Genomic DNA, 23,398 nt, shown 5'->3' with positions numbered 1-23,398 from the left:
TATCTCAATCAGTGTGGAATTAAACCACAACAGAGCAGTATTAGACGATAACAGGCGGAATTATTTAGTTTTCTAGCCTCACACTACATTAATGAGAATAATCAGCCTTCAAAAACAAACACAGACACACAGAGAGGAGGAGGAGGAGGAGAAGGATGATGATGTACTGCTCTATAACTATCAGCATCTCTCTTTTCCTCCATCTCTAGATTATATTATCAATATATTAATTATAATATTAGCCTAACAGGCCTGTTTAAACATATACTCTCATTATAAGAATACCTCTAATATTATTAATATCAAACAGTTCTCTCGTTTCTGCCAGAGCTGCCTTGAAATGCATAACATTACAATACAAAAAACAATTACAAAACAAACGACATAGCCTATAAACGCAAAAATCACATATTGTATCTGTATTTCACACTGACGAGGCTAAAACAGACTCAGAGACGTGCGTTAATCGTGGAATATTAATATTAAAACGCTGACGTACCGTAAGCGAAGATATTTGATGTTGTTGCTCCTGTTGTGCACCCGCTCCGCCGCGCGCGCCGATGACAGCTGTCACTGCGCGCGCGCCGCGACAGAAGCACGCGCTCGAGAGGACCAATGAGAGGCTGCAAAAAACAAACTGTGACAACTAGCCACAACATTAACTCACAACATTAGTAAGTTTGTTAATTGTCACAAATTTTAGGTGTCATTTAAATAAAAACTCGACGTGAAATATCCAATTTTTCTGGCTTTTATTATAAACAATTCTAGTCACTGACATAATTCTCTGTTCATAAAATGACATAAAACAGGTCATTATGAGCGGCTGCCACCACATACTGATAAGCATTTAACACATTTAAATTAATGAGCTGATCTGATGGACATTACGAATAAAATCAGAGTGGATGCAATAAACACATACAAATATCTGTTACAATAAATCAACCATAAAAAAATAAAGAAAACCTTGAAAGGAAATTATTAGATAAAACCCTTCTTGTGAAATTGGCACTGGTGTGAAATATTATACAATTAGAGGGTCTGACATCTGTTAATCATATTAATAAATATCATTTTAAATCAACACCGCATCTGTTTTACAGGTTTTTTTTTGTGTAAAAATCTGCTTACACACATTTTCAAAAAGTCGTGATGAAATGAAAGTAGAGACAGATTTGAAAAGAAGGTTTAAAAAAAGCAGGGGTGGGTCTAGGTTCTATACATCAGTTGCTGATTGGATGTTGAAATGTGGGCGTGGCACTTCAAAAAGTTCTCATGTAGGTTTGGCATTTTTATTAAAATTACTAAGTCCAATTTTTTAAAGAAAGAAAATATATGCACAGATGATTTGCTTTAACATGTATTTAGAAAACATGGTGAGTTCACGCTGACTGTAGCTATGAAATATCTCAAATGTGAATATGCAAAAAACTACATCACCCATTACATGATTGATGATTTTAATGCAGAAAATTCCACCAATCAGAGAGTGCCAAAAACTCATTAGCCCCCGCCCACTCAGTGAAACTCTGTGTATGACTTCATAATGGAAGTCGCTCTCAAAATACTTTAAATATTTGTATACAGGTGCATATTTTTCAGTAAACCTAAAATAAATAATTTCTTCAACTTCGAATTAATGGTTTTATATTTCATGACTGTTTAATTGGATAATTCTTTATTCTTCAATGCCTCACGGGACAGATTTTTGAATGCTTTTTTGCCTTAAACTGGAAACCGTGTGCCAAGCTTGTGATTCTCCTCTAAGCTGACTTAGCTTAAACATGAGACTTCCTGACAAATCCCTATGAGTAAACATCTGGAAAAATATTAGAGGATGCAACTTATGAAACAGGTATACCAATGAGCAGCGTTATCCATCACGATCTGCTCTAACATTAGCTCGTTGTTCAAACTCTGGTCGTGTATTTTGGCTGATATTCGTTCTGAATCGAATCTGTTGGCAATGACTTCAAACATCGCCACCATTTGGCCAATAACTGAAGAGTTTTCTCAAAGGAACACAAAGGGTTAAAAAGCAAGAAGTTGTGAGTCGATTCGGATCGTTCCACACTCATCGTTCCTGAATATAACCGTTTTCTAAACTTCTGAGGAGCTGATGTGTGTGTGTGTGTGTGTGCGTGTTGTGTGTGTGTGTGTGTGTGCTCTCGACACTCTTGCAGGCGAAGTCTAAAAATGCTCTGTAGCAAAGTGCCAGTGTGTGTCAGGTAATCCTAAACCACAGCTGAACACACACACACACACACACACACACACACACACAGTGAGGAACAATGCCTGGCTTTGTAGGAGCTACTTGGCAGGAAAACACACACACACATGTGTCCTCTAACTGGATCACACACGCTTGATCTCTGACTCCCCATGATGCTCTGGGGCGGACGTCTCCAGTACGTTCACACTCTTCATCGGCCGCCGAAACACTCGACTCGATCGCTTCATCGATCTACACACACCTGAAACACAGAAAGCGTGAGAAATGAGCTCCAGTCCCAGGGAAAGCATGCGATGAGAAAGACTTCACCTCCGATGCCAATTTAAGACGCTTTCAATAAAAGCATGTCTGATGAGTTAATAATAATAATTAAACATAATTAAAATAATTTGTGTTAACGTGTAATTTATTACATGTGCAAAAAGCCTTTAAAATGAGCAAAAATGACTGATATAAAACCTACTTCTATAGTAGGACGAGTCTCTCAGATTGATGATCTCTGATGCATCGGTTTTTAAAGCACAAAAATAATGAAGAACAGGAAAATGAGAAGAAACTCTATAGCTTTGGTGCACAGACCTAATAAAACCTTGAGAAAGCAGAAAGAGTACGAGGATGTGAGGCCCGAGAGCTTGAGTTTCAAACATCAGTGAATCCCTGAGAGAACGGATCGACTCCAGCAATAAACCCAGCAACAGCCTTCATGTGATCATACGCTCGTCATCAAGAGCCAGGAAACCTGAAGCTGCAGAAATCTGACTCCAGATCACTTCAAATCCAGCTCATTGTTTCCTCTATTAGCTTTGGAAAAAAGCCACCAAAAACAGAGAAGCTTTCCATCGATAAACATATTGCTGTGGGAAAGTGCTTGGTTTCATTAACCCTCGTAATGCAGGAAAAGTCATGTTATCTGATCAGCAGCTTCCCATCAATGAGTGATTGTGACAAAAATGTCAAAGTTTTGAATGTTTCCATGTTATTACTGCTAAATGTTGTTGTCTTACTAAAATCTATGCATTTTTTATACATATCTTCAAGTTTAAACCAGACCTGAATGTGATCTGAGGGTTAAATTGTTAAGTTTGTCAAACTAGTGGAGGGAAGTTTGAGCTCGTATCTACAAAACTCTATAAAACCTGCTCATTTCCACTGAAACATGAGAACCTCCCGAAATAACATCTGGAGCTGCGCACACACACACACACACACACACACACACTCTCTCTCACTGGCAGGACTGTGTGTGTTACTCGTGAGCGTCTCTGGTTTCTACACAAGATTCATTCTGCTCTTTTCACTGCTAATGCAACTTTAGAGCTACGACACAGATTGAGTTTCTGTCCGGCGCCGTTCTGAGGGAAAACCCACACACACACACACACACACACACACACACACACACACTCCAGCCACAGAAATACATCTGATAAACAGCACAGAATAAATCGTGGCATCTCATGTAAGTGTGTGTTTGTTTGTGTAAAGCATGACCTGTGCTGTGTTTAGTGAGCATGTGAAATACACATCACTCTACAAATACACAAACAAATATATAGAATTTTTATTTTTGAATAAACATACTATTTTTAAATGACCCATTTTTTACAGATATATTTAATGAATACATATATAACATAAACGGATAATTATTTAAAATATAAATTATAAATATGTTGAATTATTTCATAAAAGTATACTTTTTTAATTACACTGTTTTTGTAAGTATAATTTTCATGGAATAAATATGTATAACAAATAAGCATAATAATAATAATAATAATAAATTTTAATACAGATGTGTGTGTGTGTGTGTGTGTGTGTGTGTGTGTGTGTGTGTGTGTGTGTGTGAGTGTGTGTATCATATCAGGACACAACTCTGTATAATGTCATGGGTATGACACAGGTATTACAAGGAGAGGGTGACTTATGAGGACATAACCCATGTCCCCATTTTTCAAAACACTTATAAATCATACAGAATGAGTTTTTTTGAGAAAGTAAAAATGCAGAAAGTTTCCTGTGAGGGTTAGGGTTAGGTGTAGGGTTGGTGAAGGGACATAGAATATACAGTTTCTACAGAATAAAAACCATTACACCTATGGGATGGACACACTTTACACAAAAACAAACATGTGTGTGTGTGTGTGTGTGTGAGAGAGAGAGAGAGAGTGTGTGTGTGTGAGTGTGTGTGTGTGTGTGTGAGTGTGTGTGTGTGTGTGTGTGTGTGTGTGTGTGTGTGTGTGTGTGTGTGTGTGTGTGTGTGTGTGTGTGTGTGTGTGTGTGTGTGAGTGAGTGGGTGTGTGTGTGTGTGTGTGTTGACTCACCCCGGGCCTCATTTGTTCTGGTCTCTGGTTCTCAAGCATCGTCTCTTGAAGGGCGGTTCTGGATCGTTCCGTCCGCTCGGCTCGGATCTCAGTTCGGTGTTTTTCTCCCAGCTGTGTGTTTGCGTGTGTAAATGTGTTTGCGTGGCCATCAGTGTGTTCTTCTCTCGTAGTTTCGGCGGTACAGACCATGTGTAAGTGTGCTCTACATCCTGCGGCACTTCCTCCTCCCCCCTGCTCTCTTTCGATTGGTCGCTCCGGCACTCCGTCTGCTCTGCCGGCCAGCGATTGGTCGAGCCATCGCCCCGCCCACTCAAGTAGCTGTTCTCCTTCACATCTTCACAATCGGAGAGAGGAGACGGAATCAGGGCGGAGCCAGCGCTGTCCAATGAAAACGAGGTGGCTTGTACTGCGGTGGTACGGGCCAATGAGTACAAAGAGGCGGGACTAGCGATTCTGGGAGCGACAGATGTGTACAAAAGTGGTCTGTGCGTCGGAGCTTCCTCTTTGTGTTTTCGGAGACACTGGATCACCTGTCGCTCTGGAGAGAGAGGAGAAGTGCATCGTTCGCTCTTTACTCTCTTGGTGGTCTCCTCTGTGTGACCCGGATCTGCTGTTCCCTCCTCTTCCTGCTCTTGAAGGCTTCGAATTACTCCTCTGTGGCCCATTTGAGGGGGAATAGGGATGGGAATGGGAATCGGCACTGGAATTGGAACAAAAACTGGATAGGGCAATAATATCATTGGCTGAGGCCAGGGCGGGGCTAAATGGGGTGTGTACACAGGGGGGAGGGGCATGTAGGGGGCGTGGTAATGCTGGCGGAGAGGAGGCGGGGCAAACGTAGCCCTCTGGATGGGGCTGAGGGGGCGTAGTGGGTTAGGGGCGGGACTTTTCAGAACAAAGGGGAGGGGCATCTGTTGTGGGGGTGGCTTCTCTGGAGAAGAGGGCGTGGCGCTGGACTGAATCCTCACTGAGATGGGCGTTTGGGGCGAGAGGGTTTTCACTGGTCTGTCCCAGGCCTCCGGCGTCAACAGTTTGTGGGTTTCCGTGACAGCCGTTTGGGGGCGGGGCTGCTCATCTTTGTGGGCGGAGCCAGAGTCAGCGAGAGCTGTGCGAGCTTCCTGGTAAAACACATCCATCTTGTACTGGTTTAGACACTTTCTGCTGCAGAACCGCAGACGCTTCTCGCCCGAGCCGAAGTCCAGGTATTCTTCAGTGTGACGCGTGCGTTTACACCAATCACACACCTGCAGAGAGAGAGACAACACACCAGAGATTTATACAATACACAGCCATTATCAAGATATCAGGACATATCAAATTTGCTTTTGTTCCTTTTTTTGTTATTCACTTTGGATAAAAACTGTCTGCTATACGCATATTTCTACATAAATTATATATTTTTAATGAATTATAAATAATTAATTATAATGTTAATAAATGTAATGTTTATAAACGTAATGCTTCATATGTTTATTATCAGAGGTGGGTAGTAACGAGTTACATTTACTTCGTTACATTTACTTGAGTAATTTTTCGGGGTAACTAATACTTTTCGGAGTATATTTAAAGATGGGTACTTTATACTCTTACTTGAGTAAATTTTTTGGGAAAAATCTGTACTTTTACTTCGTTACTGTGAGCGACGCCCCTCTCGTTACTTTATCTTAAAGCAATAAATGTTATAAATGCTTCAGTTTATTCCAAACGCGCCGTCTACTTTTCTCTTGGCAATGAGCGATGCCCATTCGCGAATGATTCATTCTTTTGAGTCAATTCTGTTCAAAGGCTTGATCAAACCAATTGGCAAACGAGTGAATTGGTTCATGAATCAGTTTGAATGAGTCGTTCAGTTCCCTGCTTCACGAGCTGAGCGTCTGAAGCAGTTCACTCAGAGTTGTAACGTTTAAGATCATCAGCAGCGCTGAAAACGGGACTATGGAACTGCACTGAATTGAAAGCAAATCTACAAAGGCTATTATTTGCTTGCGATGGAGATCGTTTTTGGATGAACACCACGTGTGCTGTCTACTGTTTAACAGGTAATAACTTGGGCTACATTCGATTACAGTACACGATACCACTGTGACATTAGTTTGTTGTTCGTGTGTGGCTTATAACAGAGGGGAGTCAAGTTGAATGCAGCTTCCAAAAGACAAAAAAATAGCCGATTAAGATTTTATTAATTTTAATACAATCACACCGGTGCGAGTACGTTCAACAAGTCATATCAGCTGCTAAATTCAGATCTGTGATAGCTTGCTGGCGCTGAGCCAGAGACAGACGCGTTTTTACAGCGCTGCGCATTATAACCAATCACACAAGATTCTATTGAGCTTTTGAATGCAATGGCCAATCAGAGGTGTCCAGATGAGTCATCGCTAAAATGCCGGTGCTTCCTTCACTCGCTCACTGAATGGAGACCTCTTTCTGGCGAATTCTCTCGTCAGAAACAACAAAGTGCAGATGTGTGTACGAATCTATAATTAAGATATTGATTTCACAGTGTTAACAGTTTCAGTGATTTTAATGGTAGTTTCTGAGAGTGATTGAAATCTAGACATTCAGTGAAAATGATCTTTAATCATGTAGATGTTATTTGCTCTCTTTCTGAACAATGAAAGATTAGTAGCAATATTTATATCACATTAACTTTCAATGTTAAATTCACATTAAATATAAAGTCAGTCGTATTAAAAATATGTTATGGCATGACACCTATATTTGTTACTTAAGTAAACAGACAGGGTTTCATAATAAATTACATAAATTGGAGTAAAGGCTGATGAAATATATACATTTATACACACACACATACATTACATACATTTTATCTATTTATCTAAATAAAAATAGGCTCCGTATATATGACCCAAAGTAACTAGTAACTAACTACTTGAGTAGATTTTTTATCCGATACTCTTTTACTCTTACTCAAGTAACTATTCAAGACTAGCACTTTTACTTTTACTTGAGTAAATATTTCTAGAATTACTTTTACTTTTACTTGAGTAAAGTTTTTGGGTACTCTACCCACCTCTGTTTATTATGTAGAAACCATATTCTCAAGCAGTAAGCGCCACACATGGACACTTGTGTGTGTGTGTGTGTGTGTGTTTATTTACACGCGTGTTGTTGTTCATCTTCAGCAGAAGTCTTGAGGGCGTGTCCTGCGTCTGGCCAGGGGGCGGAGACTGGTTGCCATGACGATCCTCATCTCGAGCCTTGAGGAACACAAACAAACACAGATACAACTCTGAAGTGCTTTGTTTGTTTGAAATATAAACATGTATTTGAGAGGGTTCATTAACAAAAAATAATAATTCTTTGCTGGATATTAAAATATAAAAAAATATAAAAATTAATTATTAATAGTAACAATAATATATATATATTGATACAAACTATGATAGTATCTCAATAAGAGCCACTTCAGTCGTGATGAAGAAAGTCATGTTAGTCAGAGTTTGACACAAAACGTTTTGTTTTCATTCTAACACTAGATCTACTGTGTGTGTGTGTGTGTGTGTGTGTGTGTGTGTGTGTGAGAAATGCAATCAGGGAACGGTGCTTGCTTTGATATCTAATATCAGCTGAGAGACACGGACATGTTCAAGTGTGTCTGAAGAATCCACAGACGTTATTCTGTGAGTACAAGACTATGATTGTGAACAAGTGTGTGTGTGTTTGTCTGTGTGTGTGTGTGTGTGTGTGTGTGCAGAGACTGATCTGTCAGCAATCGAGTCATGATTAATTGCTGTGCAATGCATTAATAAATGAAAAAAAAATATTACAAAAACAAAAAACATTAATCAATTAAAATAAATAGTGGAAAATAAAACCGTCTGTATAAATGAAATAATTAAATGTTAATAAAATGCTAAAACAATCAAGTGCACACATATATCAGAGTTATTATAGTTAACTTTATATAAAAATAAAAAAAACTGTAGTCACTGGAAATAAATATTTTAAAATACTTAAAAATGTGATTTGTTTTGATTGTTTTTATTATTATTATTTATTACAAATATTAAAAAAATTTTAGTTAAAACTCTTATTAAAATAGTCTGCGTATATATCAGGGTTATTATAGTTAACTAAAGCCATAACATTTAAATAAATTAGAATACATTTAAAAAATATTATTTTAAATAAATTGATTCATTTTATTTTGAGTGTTTTATTTTAAAATATGTAAATGTTTATATACTGTTTATTATTAAAATACCTGTAAGTAAAAAATTATAATATTTTATTTTGTACATGAATGTGAAAAGCCCATTAACTAACATCAGGGAAGCATTAACTTTCTAAATAACAGATTAATTATGGAAATACTAACATACAATTACCTTTTCTCGCAAATTGTGACAATAAAGTGTAATTTACATAACATTTTTAAATCTTTTACTTTTGGGCCAAACTGTACAACTTATTGTAAGCATAAAATACAAAATAAATTACATTTATTATAAAATTTGTTGATTATTTTACTTAATTTTAATCTGATTTATTAACTATATTATTATTTTTACAGAATCTTCACTGAATTCACAAAAGGCTGTCAGTAGGTCATCGGTCTGACCGATATATCGGCCGATAATCTGCCAGATTTCACCTTGTTGTGTTTGAAGAAGGCGCGTCGACACGCAGCGAAACACTTCTCACTGCAGAAGCTCTTGAGCTCGGAGCCCATGAGCAGAGAATAGCGCTTCATGCCCTCCTTCTGACACCAGACGCAGACGATCGGCTCGCTCTGCTCGTCCTCCGCTGGACACAGACACGTCAGGATCAGTATCACACTCATCACACCGAGAGAGAACTCAACAAAACATCTTCATCAGTTTGACATCTTAAGTCAGAAGAAAGTCTTGTAGATGAACTTTAAAGAAGACTCAAGGTCAAACTGAAGAAGATTCGCTGGAGCTGTGTGTTTTTGCAGCTGCGCACCTGAAGAGGGTTTGATGAGCGGCACGATGACGTTCCTGCTGCGCAGCGAGGAAGAGTACGAGGATGAAGACGGAGACGCCGGCTCCTTCTCACTGATTCTGACGGTCTCTGAGGAAGAGGATGATGAAGGCAGCTTCCTCTCCTGTGGCTTTGAGTTCTCTGGAGATATATGGTGGTGTTTGACACGGTTCGGTCCGTCAGCGGCGTCCACTGAATCATAGCCGTACCATCCCAACATCTCATTCATGGTGCTTTCAGCAAAGCTCTGCAACACACACACACACACACACACACACACAGAGCTGAGCTGTCAGTTCAATATCTACACACAGACAAACTTCCCCGTCACTTAAAATAAAATACATTTGAACTGAAATAAAATATACATTTAAAAAAGATTTTTCTCAAGTTCATAAATGTAGTTATCCACTAAAATAAAACAACTAAAACTAAAGAAATAACTATTTTTATAAATAAAAATACATTAAAAAAAAATGCAAAAACACACTAAAACTTACAAAATAAATAAAAAATACCTTTTTTGATATTTTATATTAAATTATACATTTTTATAGCACATTTTTTTGTTTTATATTAAAATGTTAGTTTTTAAATGATTTTATTAGGCCTACGTTTGCTTAAATATTGTATATTAAATATATTTAATTTTTCAGATTTTATGAAATATTTTAAATACTTTATTTTTCATGCTTATTTATAAAATATTTTATTTTGTATATTTTTTCATAACTGTTTATTGTGTAATTTAATAACTCTTTTAAACATGTCTATTGTTGTTATTAATTACTTATTAAATAGTCACTTTTTTTTATTGTTTATATCAAATATGATCTTCATATCTATCTGTAATTTGATATCTTTGTAAATATATACATGTGTTTTTGTGTAAGTGCATGTAAATGAGCTGTGTATGATAGAAATGGTGTTTCTCCTGAAAGTGATGTGAGAATGAGCTCATGTTTCATCATCATCGAGTTTCCTTCGAGAGCGAGGAGCTGGTGATCCCTGGACACACGATCTGACCGAGTCTGAGATTAGAGCGTCACTGGAACCTCACAGCCTTCCCAGAATCCTCCTCTTCTCCGGCGGCTCCAACACTGATTACATCGGCAGCGTTCCTCGCTCATCCCATAATCTTGTTTTTGGTTTCTTCCTGGCCGTTCAGACGAACATGTGTTGGACGAGAGCGACGGCTCCGACCCGATCCAAAGCCAACAAACCCGCTGTGACCCCGTCCCGGGCCCCGGGGCCGCTTGCATCAGGCCGGGCTTCGGTTTCATGTTTTTGGATCAAAATGAGTGAAGGTGTAACTCTACACCCCCGGTGGATCTCGCTCGCTTCAATGCAGACTCAGCTTTACAGACTGTTTCCACTTGATCTGCTCTGCAACATGACTTCTGTCAGTAGTGCAACCGAGGGATTCAGTCATAATTTTTTATGTTTTTTGTTTTTCATATTTCTTTATTGTATATTTTATTTTATTTAACATGGTATTTTTAATAGTTTATGTTATTATTATTTTTCAAAGGTGTTTTATATTAAATATGTGTTATTGTTCATATTTTTATGAAATTGGTTTACTTTTTAAATATTTTAATATTAAATGCATTTTCTTTTTCATGTTTTTCTATGACATTAATAATAATAATAATAATAATAATAATAATAATATGTTTATTATATATTTAACTTTTTAAATATTTCTATATTATGGTTTATATATATATTTAAATACTTTATTTTTATATAAGATATTTTATCTTAAAAAATACAGTTTACACAGCTTTTCTCATGAAAAATAATAACGTTTTACATAAATATTGACATACATTTTTATATTAAATATTATATGTGTCATATTTTATTAAAAAAATACAGTATGGCTTTTCAAATATTTTATGAGATTTTAAACCTATGGATTATGTTACAGATTAGGAGAGTGTTCCCAGCATTCCTAGCATCACATCAGGAGCTGCGCATCTAAAGAGCATCAAATGCTGCTGAAAAACACCAGCAAATGACAAAAACAAATCTTTAACATTACATACATTTTATTTTTCAGATTTTGCATTTAGTAGACCTTTACTTTTATCCAAAGTTACTTAAAATTTTTGAATTGTATATATATTTTTTTATAGTTTATTATATATTTTATTCTTTCATACCTTTCTAATATTTGTAATGTTTTATATTGAAAAAAAATAGTTTTTATAATATATATATTGTTTATTTTAATATTTGATCTTTTTAAATCTATAAATATAGACATCCAGTTTGTAGATTTTTATAATGATGCTGTTCTTTCGAGCTTCACTTCTTTAGTAAAGAACCCAGACCCAGTGAGTTTCCCAGCAGCCATCAGTGTTGGACACAAGCAGAGCTCCGAGCTGACGGAGGGAGTGACACACACACACACACACACACACACACACTGCGCCTCGTCTCTTACCTTCATCTCCTCGCGCGCGGCTCTCTTCACGGGATGAGCGGGTTTCCTGCTGCGCTTGTTCTCCGCGGGTCGCTCCGCTTCCATCACGAGCCTCGGAGCGGGAACACAATGAGAGAGAGAGAGAGAGAGAGAGAGAGAGAGAGAGAGAGAGAGAGAGGAGGAGGAGGAGGAGGAGCCCAGCACCTCCCACAGGCTTCACCCTCCATCAGTCACCGGGAACGAGCTGAATGAGCTGCACACTCGCTCTCGGCCAGCAGGTGGCGCTCAAGAACTGCAATGATTCAGTGTTACTCTAATATCTTCATTTTAATATGCATCGCTCAGAGAAGACTAAAAGAAATTACCGCGTAAACTTTCTTAGGACAGTTAGTTCCCCTCAGAGATAACTTTATATAAGCGCTTACTCCAATTATATCACGATTTGTTCGGCATCTCTGAATCGATTCTTAACCGTCTCGCGGTTCATCGAAAGATCCCGAGTATCGCGTCATAAAACCGTTGGAAAGAGCCGATCATTTTCGCGGGAAGTCGCTAAAGAAAGGTCAAACTGTTGCTTCAGGTTGCAAAAAATGTAGGTAAAAAAATAACAATTTAGATTTGCTTGTAAAATAATATCAGTGCCTAATATAATAAAATATAATTAACTGTATATTTTTTAAATACAACATTTAATTATTGAACACTTATATATTTTATAACAATTCGTTTTTTATTATTAGCTAATTAAAAAAACTACACAATCTGAATGATCATAGTTTTAAGCAGTATATTAGTAATTAATATGCTACGCTCTAAGAGAAGTCTGTAAAATAGGGCTCAATCTAGTATAACGTGTAGGAAGGAAGTTTTCTGTATTGATTGTTCCACAGGTTTCTTAACTTCATTTTAAATGATGCATTGCATTTTGTATTTTTTCGTGTATTATAAAAAATTGGCTAAGTTGGCAACACTGGAAAGAGTTCATCTGTGGTATAAAAACTGAAACTGAACATGTGCTGCGTTTAAATGAACAGCTTTTATTTAAGTAAATAATGCAAATAATAATTATTTGTTTTGATTATTTGTTTTTTAAGTATAGTGCTGGCACTATGTATTAATTTCCTTCTTTATTCAAAATAAAAAACAGCTTTAGTGGAAAGATTTATGGTTTCAGATGGTAAAATCACGGTACTTTATTATGTATCAGTATATTTATTTTCAGAGTAACATCATGGAACTTCATTACATGCATTAATTTTGGTTGCATTACTATATTTTTTTTAGCTGTGTGTTATTATTCCTGTAAGAGTGGGCGGAGCACTTTGGAAATCTGTTTTGTTGGCCGATATTGCAAATGTACCTGTCATATTACTTCAATATATATTAATTAGGAACATACAGGCTTGTCCTGCAAAAACGTTCACAGTTTTTAAAAATGTAAAATGGATGTTTGTTGAGAAGTTGAATGTGGAGTGACTTGTAGGCCTGCTCTGCATCATGTCCAAACACACGGTGATACCAGTGTTGCTTTTGTTAGTATAATGTGAGCAGTAAGTGAAATCTCTTTCTCAATCAGTACACACACAGTTCCTTTTTGTCTCTCAAACACACACAGTCTCTCTGCTCAGTGTTTCAGAGAACAAGTGCACTTGTGTAAACGGAGAGCCCCGGGTTCAGGTTTCTCGGCCTGCGGGTGTCACCCGATCCGGTCTGAATCTCTCTCTCTCTCTGTGAAGAGGATTTCTTTCCATGGACTGTCAGCTCTCACTGATGCTCAGAAACACATCAAACATGTCCTGAATTAGAAACACAAGTGCACTGCGTTTGTTTTTTGTCAATGAGTTTACAAGTGTGTTCCAGTTCAACACAATAATAATAATAAAGGAGCGCCGTCAGAAGATGCAGTGCTTCTCCTCGCCACCAGAGGGAGATAAAGCTCCATTTGTGACTGTGTGTACTTCGATATTTATCTTGAATGATTACCTTGTTCATGTAGGCAGTGTTTGGGAAAGTTACTTTTAAACATTTGCATTAAAATAATGATTTTGAGGCTGTCTTTTAAAGCAAAATTGGATCAGAATGATATCGTATTGACCGAAATTAAGAAATATATATTGTGATATAAATTTTGGCCATAGGCTCTCGTTTACCAATTAATACTTAAATTAATACTTTTATCCCAGTGTTTCTGTGACAATATATATAATCCTGCAGCACAGAAGCAGTCATCAGTAGCACAGGTGTATCTGTAGAAATAGACAACAATACACTGTATGAGTCAAAATTATTGTTTTTTCTTTTATGCCAAAAATCATTAGGATATTAAGTAAAGATCATGTTCCATAAAGATATTTTGTAAATGTCCTATCATAAATATATCAAAACCTAATTCTTGATTATTAATATGCATTGCTAGAACTTAATTTGAACGACGTTAAAGATGATCAGCATCTTTCTGAAATAAAAAGCTTTTGTAACATCATATACTCTACCATTTTATTCTGTATAATTATTACTAATCCGAATATTACAGAATATTACAATTATTTCTGAAGGATCATGTGACTGGAGTTATGATGCTGAAAAGTCAGCTTTGAAATCGCAGGAATACATAAGCATATATTTTTAAAAATAGAAAACAGTTATTGAAAGAGTTAAAATGTCAATTTTACTGTTCTAACTGTACTTTGGCTCAAATAATTGCAGTCTTGGTGAGCAGAAGATAATTATATATATAAAAAAACATTAATTCTTACCGTTCAAAAACTTTTGACTGGCAGTGCTTTTGGAAAAGAAACGGATATTTTACTGTAAATTAAAAAGTAAGCCTTACTGTGCTAGTTACTTTTGAAAAAAATTCTGATTAACTCAAGTTACTTGTAATGCATTTCCCCAACACTGTTCATGTAGCATGGTATTTTCTTCAAACAATACTGTGGTTTTACCATGGTACTGTCCAGAAGAGTGCAGTAACGATTCCGCGGGCGGCCGCTAGAGGTCGCGCATATCAAAGCTGACGCACAAATAAACATGATATTAATTATAAACTATTGGACGGAGTTTTTACTTTTACTACAGTGCTACATATCAATCACACAGAGCCAATACATCTGGTTATTAATCTATAGCCGGAGGATATTAAACTGATAACACACTAGAGCTCTACAAATACTACATCAGAGCTGATCACGCGTGGGGGGTGCGGGGAGTTACTCTTTGGGGGGGCTGTGTGACGTCACAGCTCATCAGTCCCTGTATAAAGGCTCCAGCAGCAGCCGGCGTCTCCCTTTAGTTGAACACACCTGCGTGCTCCTTCAGCCTCACTCTTCATCATCATCATCCTCTTCATCATCTTCATCAGGATGGCTCAGTCGACCCCCGCTGGAGTCATTTTCTGCGCTTTCTGCTTAATCACTCAGGTATGAGTTCATATGTTGATTATTACGCATTTTAGCCTAATAATACATCTTAACTCTATTTTGGCCTTATTTCACACAAACTATTATCAAAGCATGATTTTAATAAAAAGTAAAAACTGAATGCAGTGGCACGAACTCATCCGTCGCTTTCCATTCGGAGAAAGAAGCGTTTTGTTCAGGAGCTTGTGTTTTAGGGAATGAATGATTGAAAGTGTCTCAGAAACCCGATCCCGCGCGCGACTGAGAGCCCAGACCCCGGAGAATCTCACTCACCCGGATGCAGAAATACATCAACGATCTCCACGGAAGACAGGCATTTACAATTAAACCTTTAATCTGATTATGATCACTTCTAAGACGATTTTGAGAAATTATGAAAATGTTACTTCTGAACGTTCATTCCTATACAAACGTTAAATGAACATTCAGTTTTATCATTTATCAGAAAGATGTTGAACGTTTCAGAAAAACCTTCCTTTAATGAGGGTTTTGTGTATTAACAGCGTTGAACAAGTTCTGGGCGGGGTTATTAAAGTTCATTAAAACTAAACTAAAAACTGTTACTTTGGATGCAATAAACGTTGCCTAAAAGTATTTAAAAAAACGTAGGTTATTTTTTTCAATGCCACTTGTATGTATTTTGTTTAAAAAAAACTGAAGCATTTAAAAATGAAAAATAAAAAATAAAAATAAAAATAAAAAAAATTATACAATAAAAGCAAAAAACAAAAACGTGGAAAATGCACTGCCACTAAAATTAAAATAAAACGAATTCAAAATAATAATAAAAAATATGATGGCCAAAGTTGTTGGCAGGGTTCTTAATAGTTAATTAAAACTAAATCACATATATATGGATTTTATGTCAGTGATATTAAAATAACTGGTTCTGTATTCCTAGCTGTTTTCATGCAAACGCACCTGTGCACGTATTTTAGGAGGCGATGATGCATTAGAAGTAAGATGCAAATGTGGACGATTCTAAAACAAAGCGTCCAGCTGAGAGATACGAGGATGCTCGAGCTGTTTGGGAGTGCCGCGTTTTGCATAACAATCCTCCCTCATTTGCATAGAGTCGTGTGATAATCGCGCTTTTATCCTCCTCAGGTTTTGTCCCAGAGCACGATCTCCCCGACCAACTCCACCGCGCTGGCGGGAAACCAGACGGTGAACGCGAACGACACCATGGCGACCAACGCGAACGCCGCAGCGGCGAACGCCACCACCGCTCCGGCGGGAACCGGCGTCATGACGCAGGCCGGCGTGCTCAACGTGCTCGTTCCCGTCGCCATGGCAAGCGGCCTCCTGCAGCGCTGGTGCTGAGCGTTCACCGTTCTGCACCGCACACCTCCACCTGTATACACCTGTAGCTTCACCATCACTCTAACGTCTGCAAGGCCCGGTCGTTTCCGCTCGGGAGAAGGATGGATGGATGACGACACCTCAAACGACTTGCGTTCCCAAATCCACCAAATCCAAACATCCCTTTTTTTTGCATTGCTGAACCTTCAAACGCACATCTGACAGTGAACGGTTTTAGCTGAACGGCCGGATCGCGCAAACCGTTCCGAACCCAACCGGGCTCTCTCTCTCTCTCTCTCTCTCTCTCTCTCTCTCTCCCTCTCTCTCTCTCTCTCTCTCATTGGCTTTGAGTTTCGTCTCTTGGTGGTTTATAACAGTTTCAGGTGCATCGCTTCTGTATTTCCCCTCTTTAGTTATCACTCAATCTGTTAGTCGTTCATTGGCATGAGGTGGACACTTTGTAATATTGTTTTTCTCTTGCATAGTTTATATTTTGTACAAATCGAAATGTTTTAATGTTTGTAAACTGAGAATAAACAATGTACAATTGAACGAAACGCGTTTGGCTCGTTAGACACTTCCACTGTAAGTCAGTCAAAGATGTGAATAAAAGCAATATACTACAGGTAATTTGACCAGAAACCAGGTCCACTCTGGGTCATTCAACTTTAAAATATTGAACATTTAATTGCAGTTTCATTGTAATTGTGATATTTCAGAGTGAAAGTTGTTTAATTCACATGTAATCTTGGATATTCCTGCTAATTTGATGCTGTTTAAATTAAAACCATTATGTATAAGCCTCTAGAACGCTATTCATGATTTAGGTTTTATATTTAGATTTACATGCAGTGATTATTTGATGAGCTTTTAATAGTCCATCACTGCAAAAAAATAAAATATGATTTTCTTGCTAAATACCCTTTTTGGGACCATTGGTAGATATTTGCTTGTTTAGGTGAAATATATCGCAGAAGTCTTCAAAGCCACGCCCATAGAAACAAGCCGTTGTTAAGGAATGAGAGACTGATGGAGTGAGATGAAGAGGAAAGGAGTTTTATTAAGACAAACACATTTTTCCTGTCGAGTCATTGACACCTGGCTTGTGTTTGAGTCTCTCATGCAGCAGGTGAGTTAAACGCTTTAATCATTGATCATCTTCATTCATTAATCAGGCTGAGCTGCAGGCTTCGGTTACAGGATGACCCTACCATGAAACCCAAACTGCATGCTGGGAAAAAAGTGAGTGTGGAACTGTAGAAACGAGCTGATTTAACCATCTATATCTGAACACTAGTGAAGCGACTGCTAGTGTGTGTGTGTGTGTGTGTGTGTGTGTGTGTGTGTGAGAGAGAGAGAGAGAGCACTGGTCAGGAACATCTGCAGGTCATATTTCACCTCAAAACCTTATAAAGTCTGTATGACAATTGATTTTCTTTATGCAAATGATGTATTTTGATTCTAGTTGTTTACTGGTGAATAAAGCATCAGATGCACCTGTTTCTCAGCAGTCATAAGCACACAGAGGAAGATGAAGACAGACTGGATAACAGTGGATTGATTGGGTGTGTGTGTGTGTGTGTGTGTGTGTTTACCTGCCACACAGCAGAGCATTAACACACTGAACACAGATAAAGAGTCTTTTGTTCCCTGATGATCCACAGTGTCACACTCACACACTCAGAACACACTCACCCTGGGGAAACTGAGCCGCTCTGGATCATGGAATGTTGAGTCATACTTCCTGTTGCTGGACAGTGCACTTCCTGTCACTTTTCTCCTGCTGTCAGATCTGGACGTTCGCTCTCAGGCAGAAAACACACTGTTGAAAGAATTTCACTGAGATATAAAAAATAAGCATTCATTGTTTTCTCAAATGTGGTATTTCTCCAAGAAACAAAAAAGCTCAAATATTTATACAAAAATTCCCATCGCCAGATCCACAGAGAGAGAGAAAAAAACTGATTATGAGCTTGTAACAATTTAAGGTGAGTAAATAATTACAGAATTGTCATTTTTGGGTGAAATAAACTTACAAATGGCATTCTATATAGACAAATGATTTACAGGTTGTTTTAAAGGTTGTATTTTTATGGATTAAAACAAGGTTTTTAATTTAAGATGTCTAGAAATTAAATTACATTTAATTTAATTTAATTTAATTTAATTTAATTTACTACTGGTCAAAAGATTGCAATGATTGTGATTTAAAAAAAAAAGTTTTTAATTAAAATTTCTAGAAATAAAATAAAATAAAATAAAATTTAAATTAATTAAAAAATAAATTAAATTAAAAGGTAATACTGGTCAAATGTTTTAAACGATTATGATTTTATAAACATTTTTATCTGTACAATAAAATATTTGATCTTAAATGTAATATAATATAACCCATATATCAATGCAATTATTTTTAATAATATCTGATATTCTGTCTGAGGCAGATTCCAGTGTATGAATCCAGATGAATGACAGTATTTTATCTATAGCAGAGATACAGAGTTTCACCTCATGCTGTATGTCTTCCTGGTTCCTTCACGTTATCTCACTCAGAGATATGCTAACATTATCACACTGTGTGCTTGTAATAATGGAGATCTCATCAGTTCCTCTGTCACATGCAAACACAGGCTTCTGACCGAGAGAAACCAGTAAAGCACTCACATGTTTCTCAACCAGAGCCATCGCTTCTGACTCTCTGAACAGATTCAGACAGAAACCGCTTCGGACGGTGAATGTTTGAGACTGGAGGCATGGAGAGCAGTTTGAGCGAGTCACGGACGCCGGGTCAGATCTGATAATCAGACACAATCCTTCATCTCATGATTGAACAGCTAAAGCAGCTTCACACTCAATTAGCACTCTACTCTCTAATTAAACAGCAGCTCATCAAGATCCAGTCCTTACGAAAATGAAAATTAATCTGCTCACCCGCGGTTCATCTGAGATCAGGATGAGTGTGTGTCTTCATCAGGTTTCTGCATCAGTGTCTCATCAATGGATGCTCTGCAGTGAATGGGTGCCGTCAGAATGAGAGTCTGATAAAAACATCACAATAATCCACAGCACTCCAGTCCATCAGTGAACATCTGGAGAAGACAAAAAAAGTTATATTATATATAACATAATTTTATTTATTTTTTGGTACTTTTAGTACCTTTTAGTTTAGATTTTTCCGAACCCATTTTTTAATTTTTTTTTTATGATTCTGTGGTTTGTTTCTGCCGCTGAATATAAAATAAAGATGGCAATTGCACAATTCTGACTTTTTTCTTGTAACTGTTGTAAAGTTTATTTCTCACGATTCTTCATCTTGTGGCTCTCAATTCTTTATTTATATCTTACAATTCAGAGAGAGAGAGAGAACACTCAGAATTGAGAGATTTTGAGCTGTTTTTTAGCTTAATTTGAATTAGTTTTTCAGAAAACAAGACTTAATATCTTGAATCATTTTTCTTCTCAATGAAATGTTTCTTGAATTAAGAGCGTTTAGACGTCTGTACATTACATAACTGAGTAAAGCTTTGTTTCTTTGGATGTTCTGTTCCTCTTGTGTCTGAAAATCTGATATTCATCAGCAGATGTGGATCACTGTTAATATCTCTGTCATCGTGTAATATTTATCGTGTGATTGTTTGAGTCTGAAATCTAACCTGCATGTTTATCTTCTGCTTTATGTTCATTAAACAATAGAAGAGTGAATCAAACGTGTAATATTATATGAAGCATGTTATGAATGTATTGTGAGAGATCCTTCAGCACGATTGTGTTTTAATAAAGGAATAATTACAGCTGAAAGGAGTAGGGTACAGTAAGACAATATTACCCAGGGATATATTCCATGCCATTCATTCTTCATGATGTTTACATGCTCTTTACTTTAGTGAATACCACGGTATTACTGCGCTGAGAAATCAAAGAACTAATGATCTCTAATCTCTTAAATCATCACATTATTTGCTCTTACAGATTCTGCTTTGGTAATAAAACAATGAATGAATAAATGTTTTAAAACACTTAAACTTACACATTACTTCTGTACTTTTTGCTTATAAAAATAATCAAATCTAATCAGAGTTTCTTGTAATTTTGCAATTAGAAATATTAATTCTGTTAATATTTTGAATTAGATTTTATTTTCTGCTTTCATGTTGATTTTAGTTTATTTTTTATTAGCTATTACTTTATTAGCATATTTATGTTTCAGTTTTCTGTTAGTTTTGTACATCAGAGAAAACAAGAAATATTGCTTTGGAATAAAAACAAAACAGATGATTCTGACTTTTCTCTCGCAATTCTGAGTTTATGTTCCACATTTACTACATTTATGTCTTGCAATAGTGAGAAAACACCTGAACTGTGAGATAAAACGTCACAATTACTTTAAAAAAAAAAAACTTTTTATGTTTTATTCCATGGCAGATAACGTTTACCTGAAAAATGCTTTATCATTACAGCTGATTGTTGATATATTTGTGTTATTAAAGATCAAATCTAAGACTTTTATGTTAAGTCATGTCAGTAATTCTCAGCTCCGAACAGAAGCGTGTTCTCTGTGTTCTGGTCCGGTCTGGTCTGGTCCGGTCTGGTCTGGTCCGGTCTGGTCTGGTCTGGTCTGGTCTGGTCTGGTCCGGTCTGGTCTGGTCCGGTCTGGTCTGAATGCTGGAGCTGAGTGTCTTATGTAAGACTGGAGTTTCATGACTGAACGCTCATCACCGCGTCTGTGTCTGTGAGCTGTTATCAGGACACTGTGCTTCTGTTCCCTTCGTCCTGGCTTTGGACATTATACTGTGTTCTGCCAAAAATGAACATTTGCTGAAGATCTGCTCACCCTGAGCTCATCACAGATCGGGACGAGTTTGTAGAAATGTAGCAGTGCATTGGATGCTCTGCAGTGGATGGGTGCCGTTTAAACAGATCTGAACAGAAATGAGAGAGACAACACTTTTTCACTGGAGGAAGAGTTATTATGATCATGGACCTTTCGACGTGTGTCAGAACAACATTCTCGAAAGATTCTTGGGGCAACAGTCACACACACATCTGACTACTCTAGCGCATGGTTACACACACACACACACACACACACACACACACACACACACACACACACACACACACACACACACACACACACACACACTCTCTCTATCACACACACACACACTCTCTCTCTCTCTCTCTCTCTCACACACACACACACACACTCTCTCTCACACACACACACACACACACACACACACACACTCACACACACTCTCGTTCTCGTGGTCTCTAATCCTCCTCTCTTTGTCCGGTGGTTTATCCGCGGCTCTGCTCGGTGTTTACTCATGAAGTGACCGGAAGCTGACCGCAGCAGACGCTGACTCCACACATCAGCACTTTTATCGGCTGGACATTTTTTTAATCAATATGTTCTTGCAGCTTCCAAAAGACACATTTATTCACATTAAATATAAAGTCAGTCATAATAAATCTGTTCTGGCATGACACCCATATCTGTAACTTAAAGGGTTACTTCACCCTCAATCAAAGCAAGTGGATTTCCGGTTCATGAACGAATCATTCAGTTCACCGAATCAAACTGAATCTCTTTAAACGGTTCGCATCTCTAATACGCATTAATCCACAAATGACTTCAGCTGTTCACTTTTTTAATGTGTCTGACACTCGCTCTGAGTTCAAACAAACTAATATCCCTGAGTAATGCATGCACTCACACAGTATCAGACTGAACTGCTGATGAACACCGAGCCGAGACAGATAACGGACAAAACACTGACTCCTTAATCACAATTAACCACAATTATTAATACATCAAAAAATTGTATAATAATCTTTGAAAACATTTTTTGTCACTATATTAGTTTAAGACCACATCTTTAAATGACAAATGTAAAAATGCTAAATAAATAAATATTAATAATAATAATGGCTCTCCAAATATGCTTTGTTTTTCTTTCTGCAAAATATAACTTATTTTCACTGCTTCATGTGAAATATTACTCAAATATTTCTCAATGAGATTCGCTCTGTTAATTAAATGTGGATTTTAAATAATGTAATTAATAGATTTTCATGTAAGTTTACTGATACTGAACTTAGGAGCGGGTGGTTTTAAATTTTTTTTTTTACAATAATATAAAAAATGTGTGTGTTTTATTTGAATTTTTCCCTTTCTATTCAAAACATTACCAAACGCATTAACTATATGAAAAACTATTTTGATTCTGATCTTTATAGATGATGTTGATTGATCTAATAATGTAGTCTATTAATATGCATAAAAATTAAAAACCTATTTACTTAAGTTACAGATATGGGTGTCATGCCATAATAACATAGTGAAATATGATTGACTTTGTATCTAATGTGAATAAATGTGTCTTTTGGTATCTGCATTCAATATGCACACTTTATGCTTTGATCTGAACGTAAACCGTGTGTTTGTGTACACACATACGTCATTATAGGTGAACTAACCCTTTAATACATCATAATTAGTTTATGTGCAGTGTGAAAATGATAGGATCATGGCAGCAATATTTGATCTAGATATTATAATAGTTTTTATTAATATTTTGAATGTTTTTTTTCTGTTCCATATGTTATTGTTTTAAATTGTATGAATTAATAACTCTGCATAACGACATGTTTTTCATGAAAATAATAACTCATACACAGAATACATACACAATTCAACTAGACAATATTT

At 36.9% G+C, this 23,398-nt stretch overlaps 1 protein-coding gene across 1 annotated transcript; it reads right to left on the bottom strand.

Annotated features, from left to right (window-relative positions):
* Positions 1-2,088: 2,088 nt before the first annotated feature.
* LOC113104254 (sine oculis-binding protein homolog) lies at positions 2,089-12,561 on the bottom strand. Its single transcript, XM_026266069.1, has 6 exons — positions 11,984-12,561; positions 9,514-9,778; positions 9,182-9,333; positions 7,686-7,784; positions 4,564-5,807; positions 2,089-2,480 (listed from the first exon to the last, which is right to left on the bottom strand). Exons 1-5 carry the CDS (start codon positions 12,065-12,067, stop codon positions 4,572-4,574), a joined length of 1,836 nt encoding a protein of 611 aa, XP_026121854.1. The 5' UTR covers positions 12,068-12,561; the 3' UTR covers positions 2,089-2,480; positions 4,564-4,571.
* Between the last annotated feature and the right edge of the window lie 10,837 nt (positions 12,562-23,398).

The sequence above is a fragment of the Carassius auratus genome, unplaced genomic scaffold (genome assembly GCF_003368295.1).
Source record: "Carassius auratus strain Wakin unplaced genomic scaffold, ASM336829v1 scaf_tig00217964, whole genome shotgun sequence".
Taxonomy (NCBI): domain Eukaryota; kingdom Metazoa; phylum Chordata; class Actinopteri; order Cypriniformes; family Cyprinidae; genus Carassius; species Carassius auratus.
The sequence above is the reverse complement of the archived record's forward strand: the minus strand, read 5'-3'. Positions and strand labels throughout refer to the sequence as shown.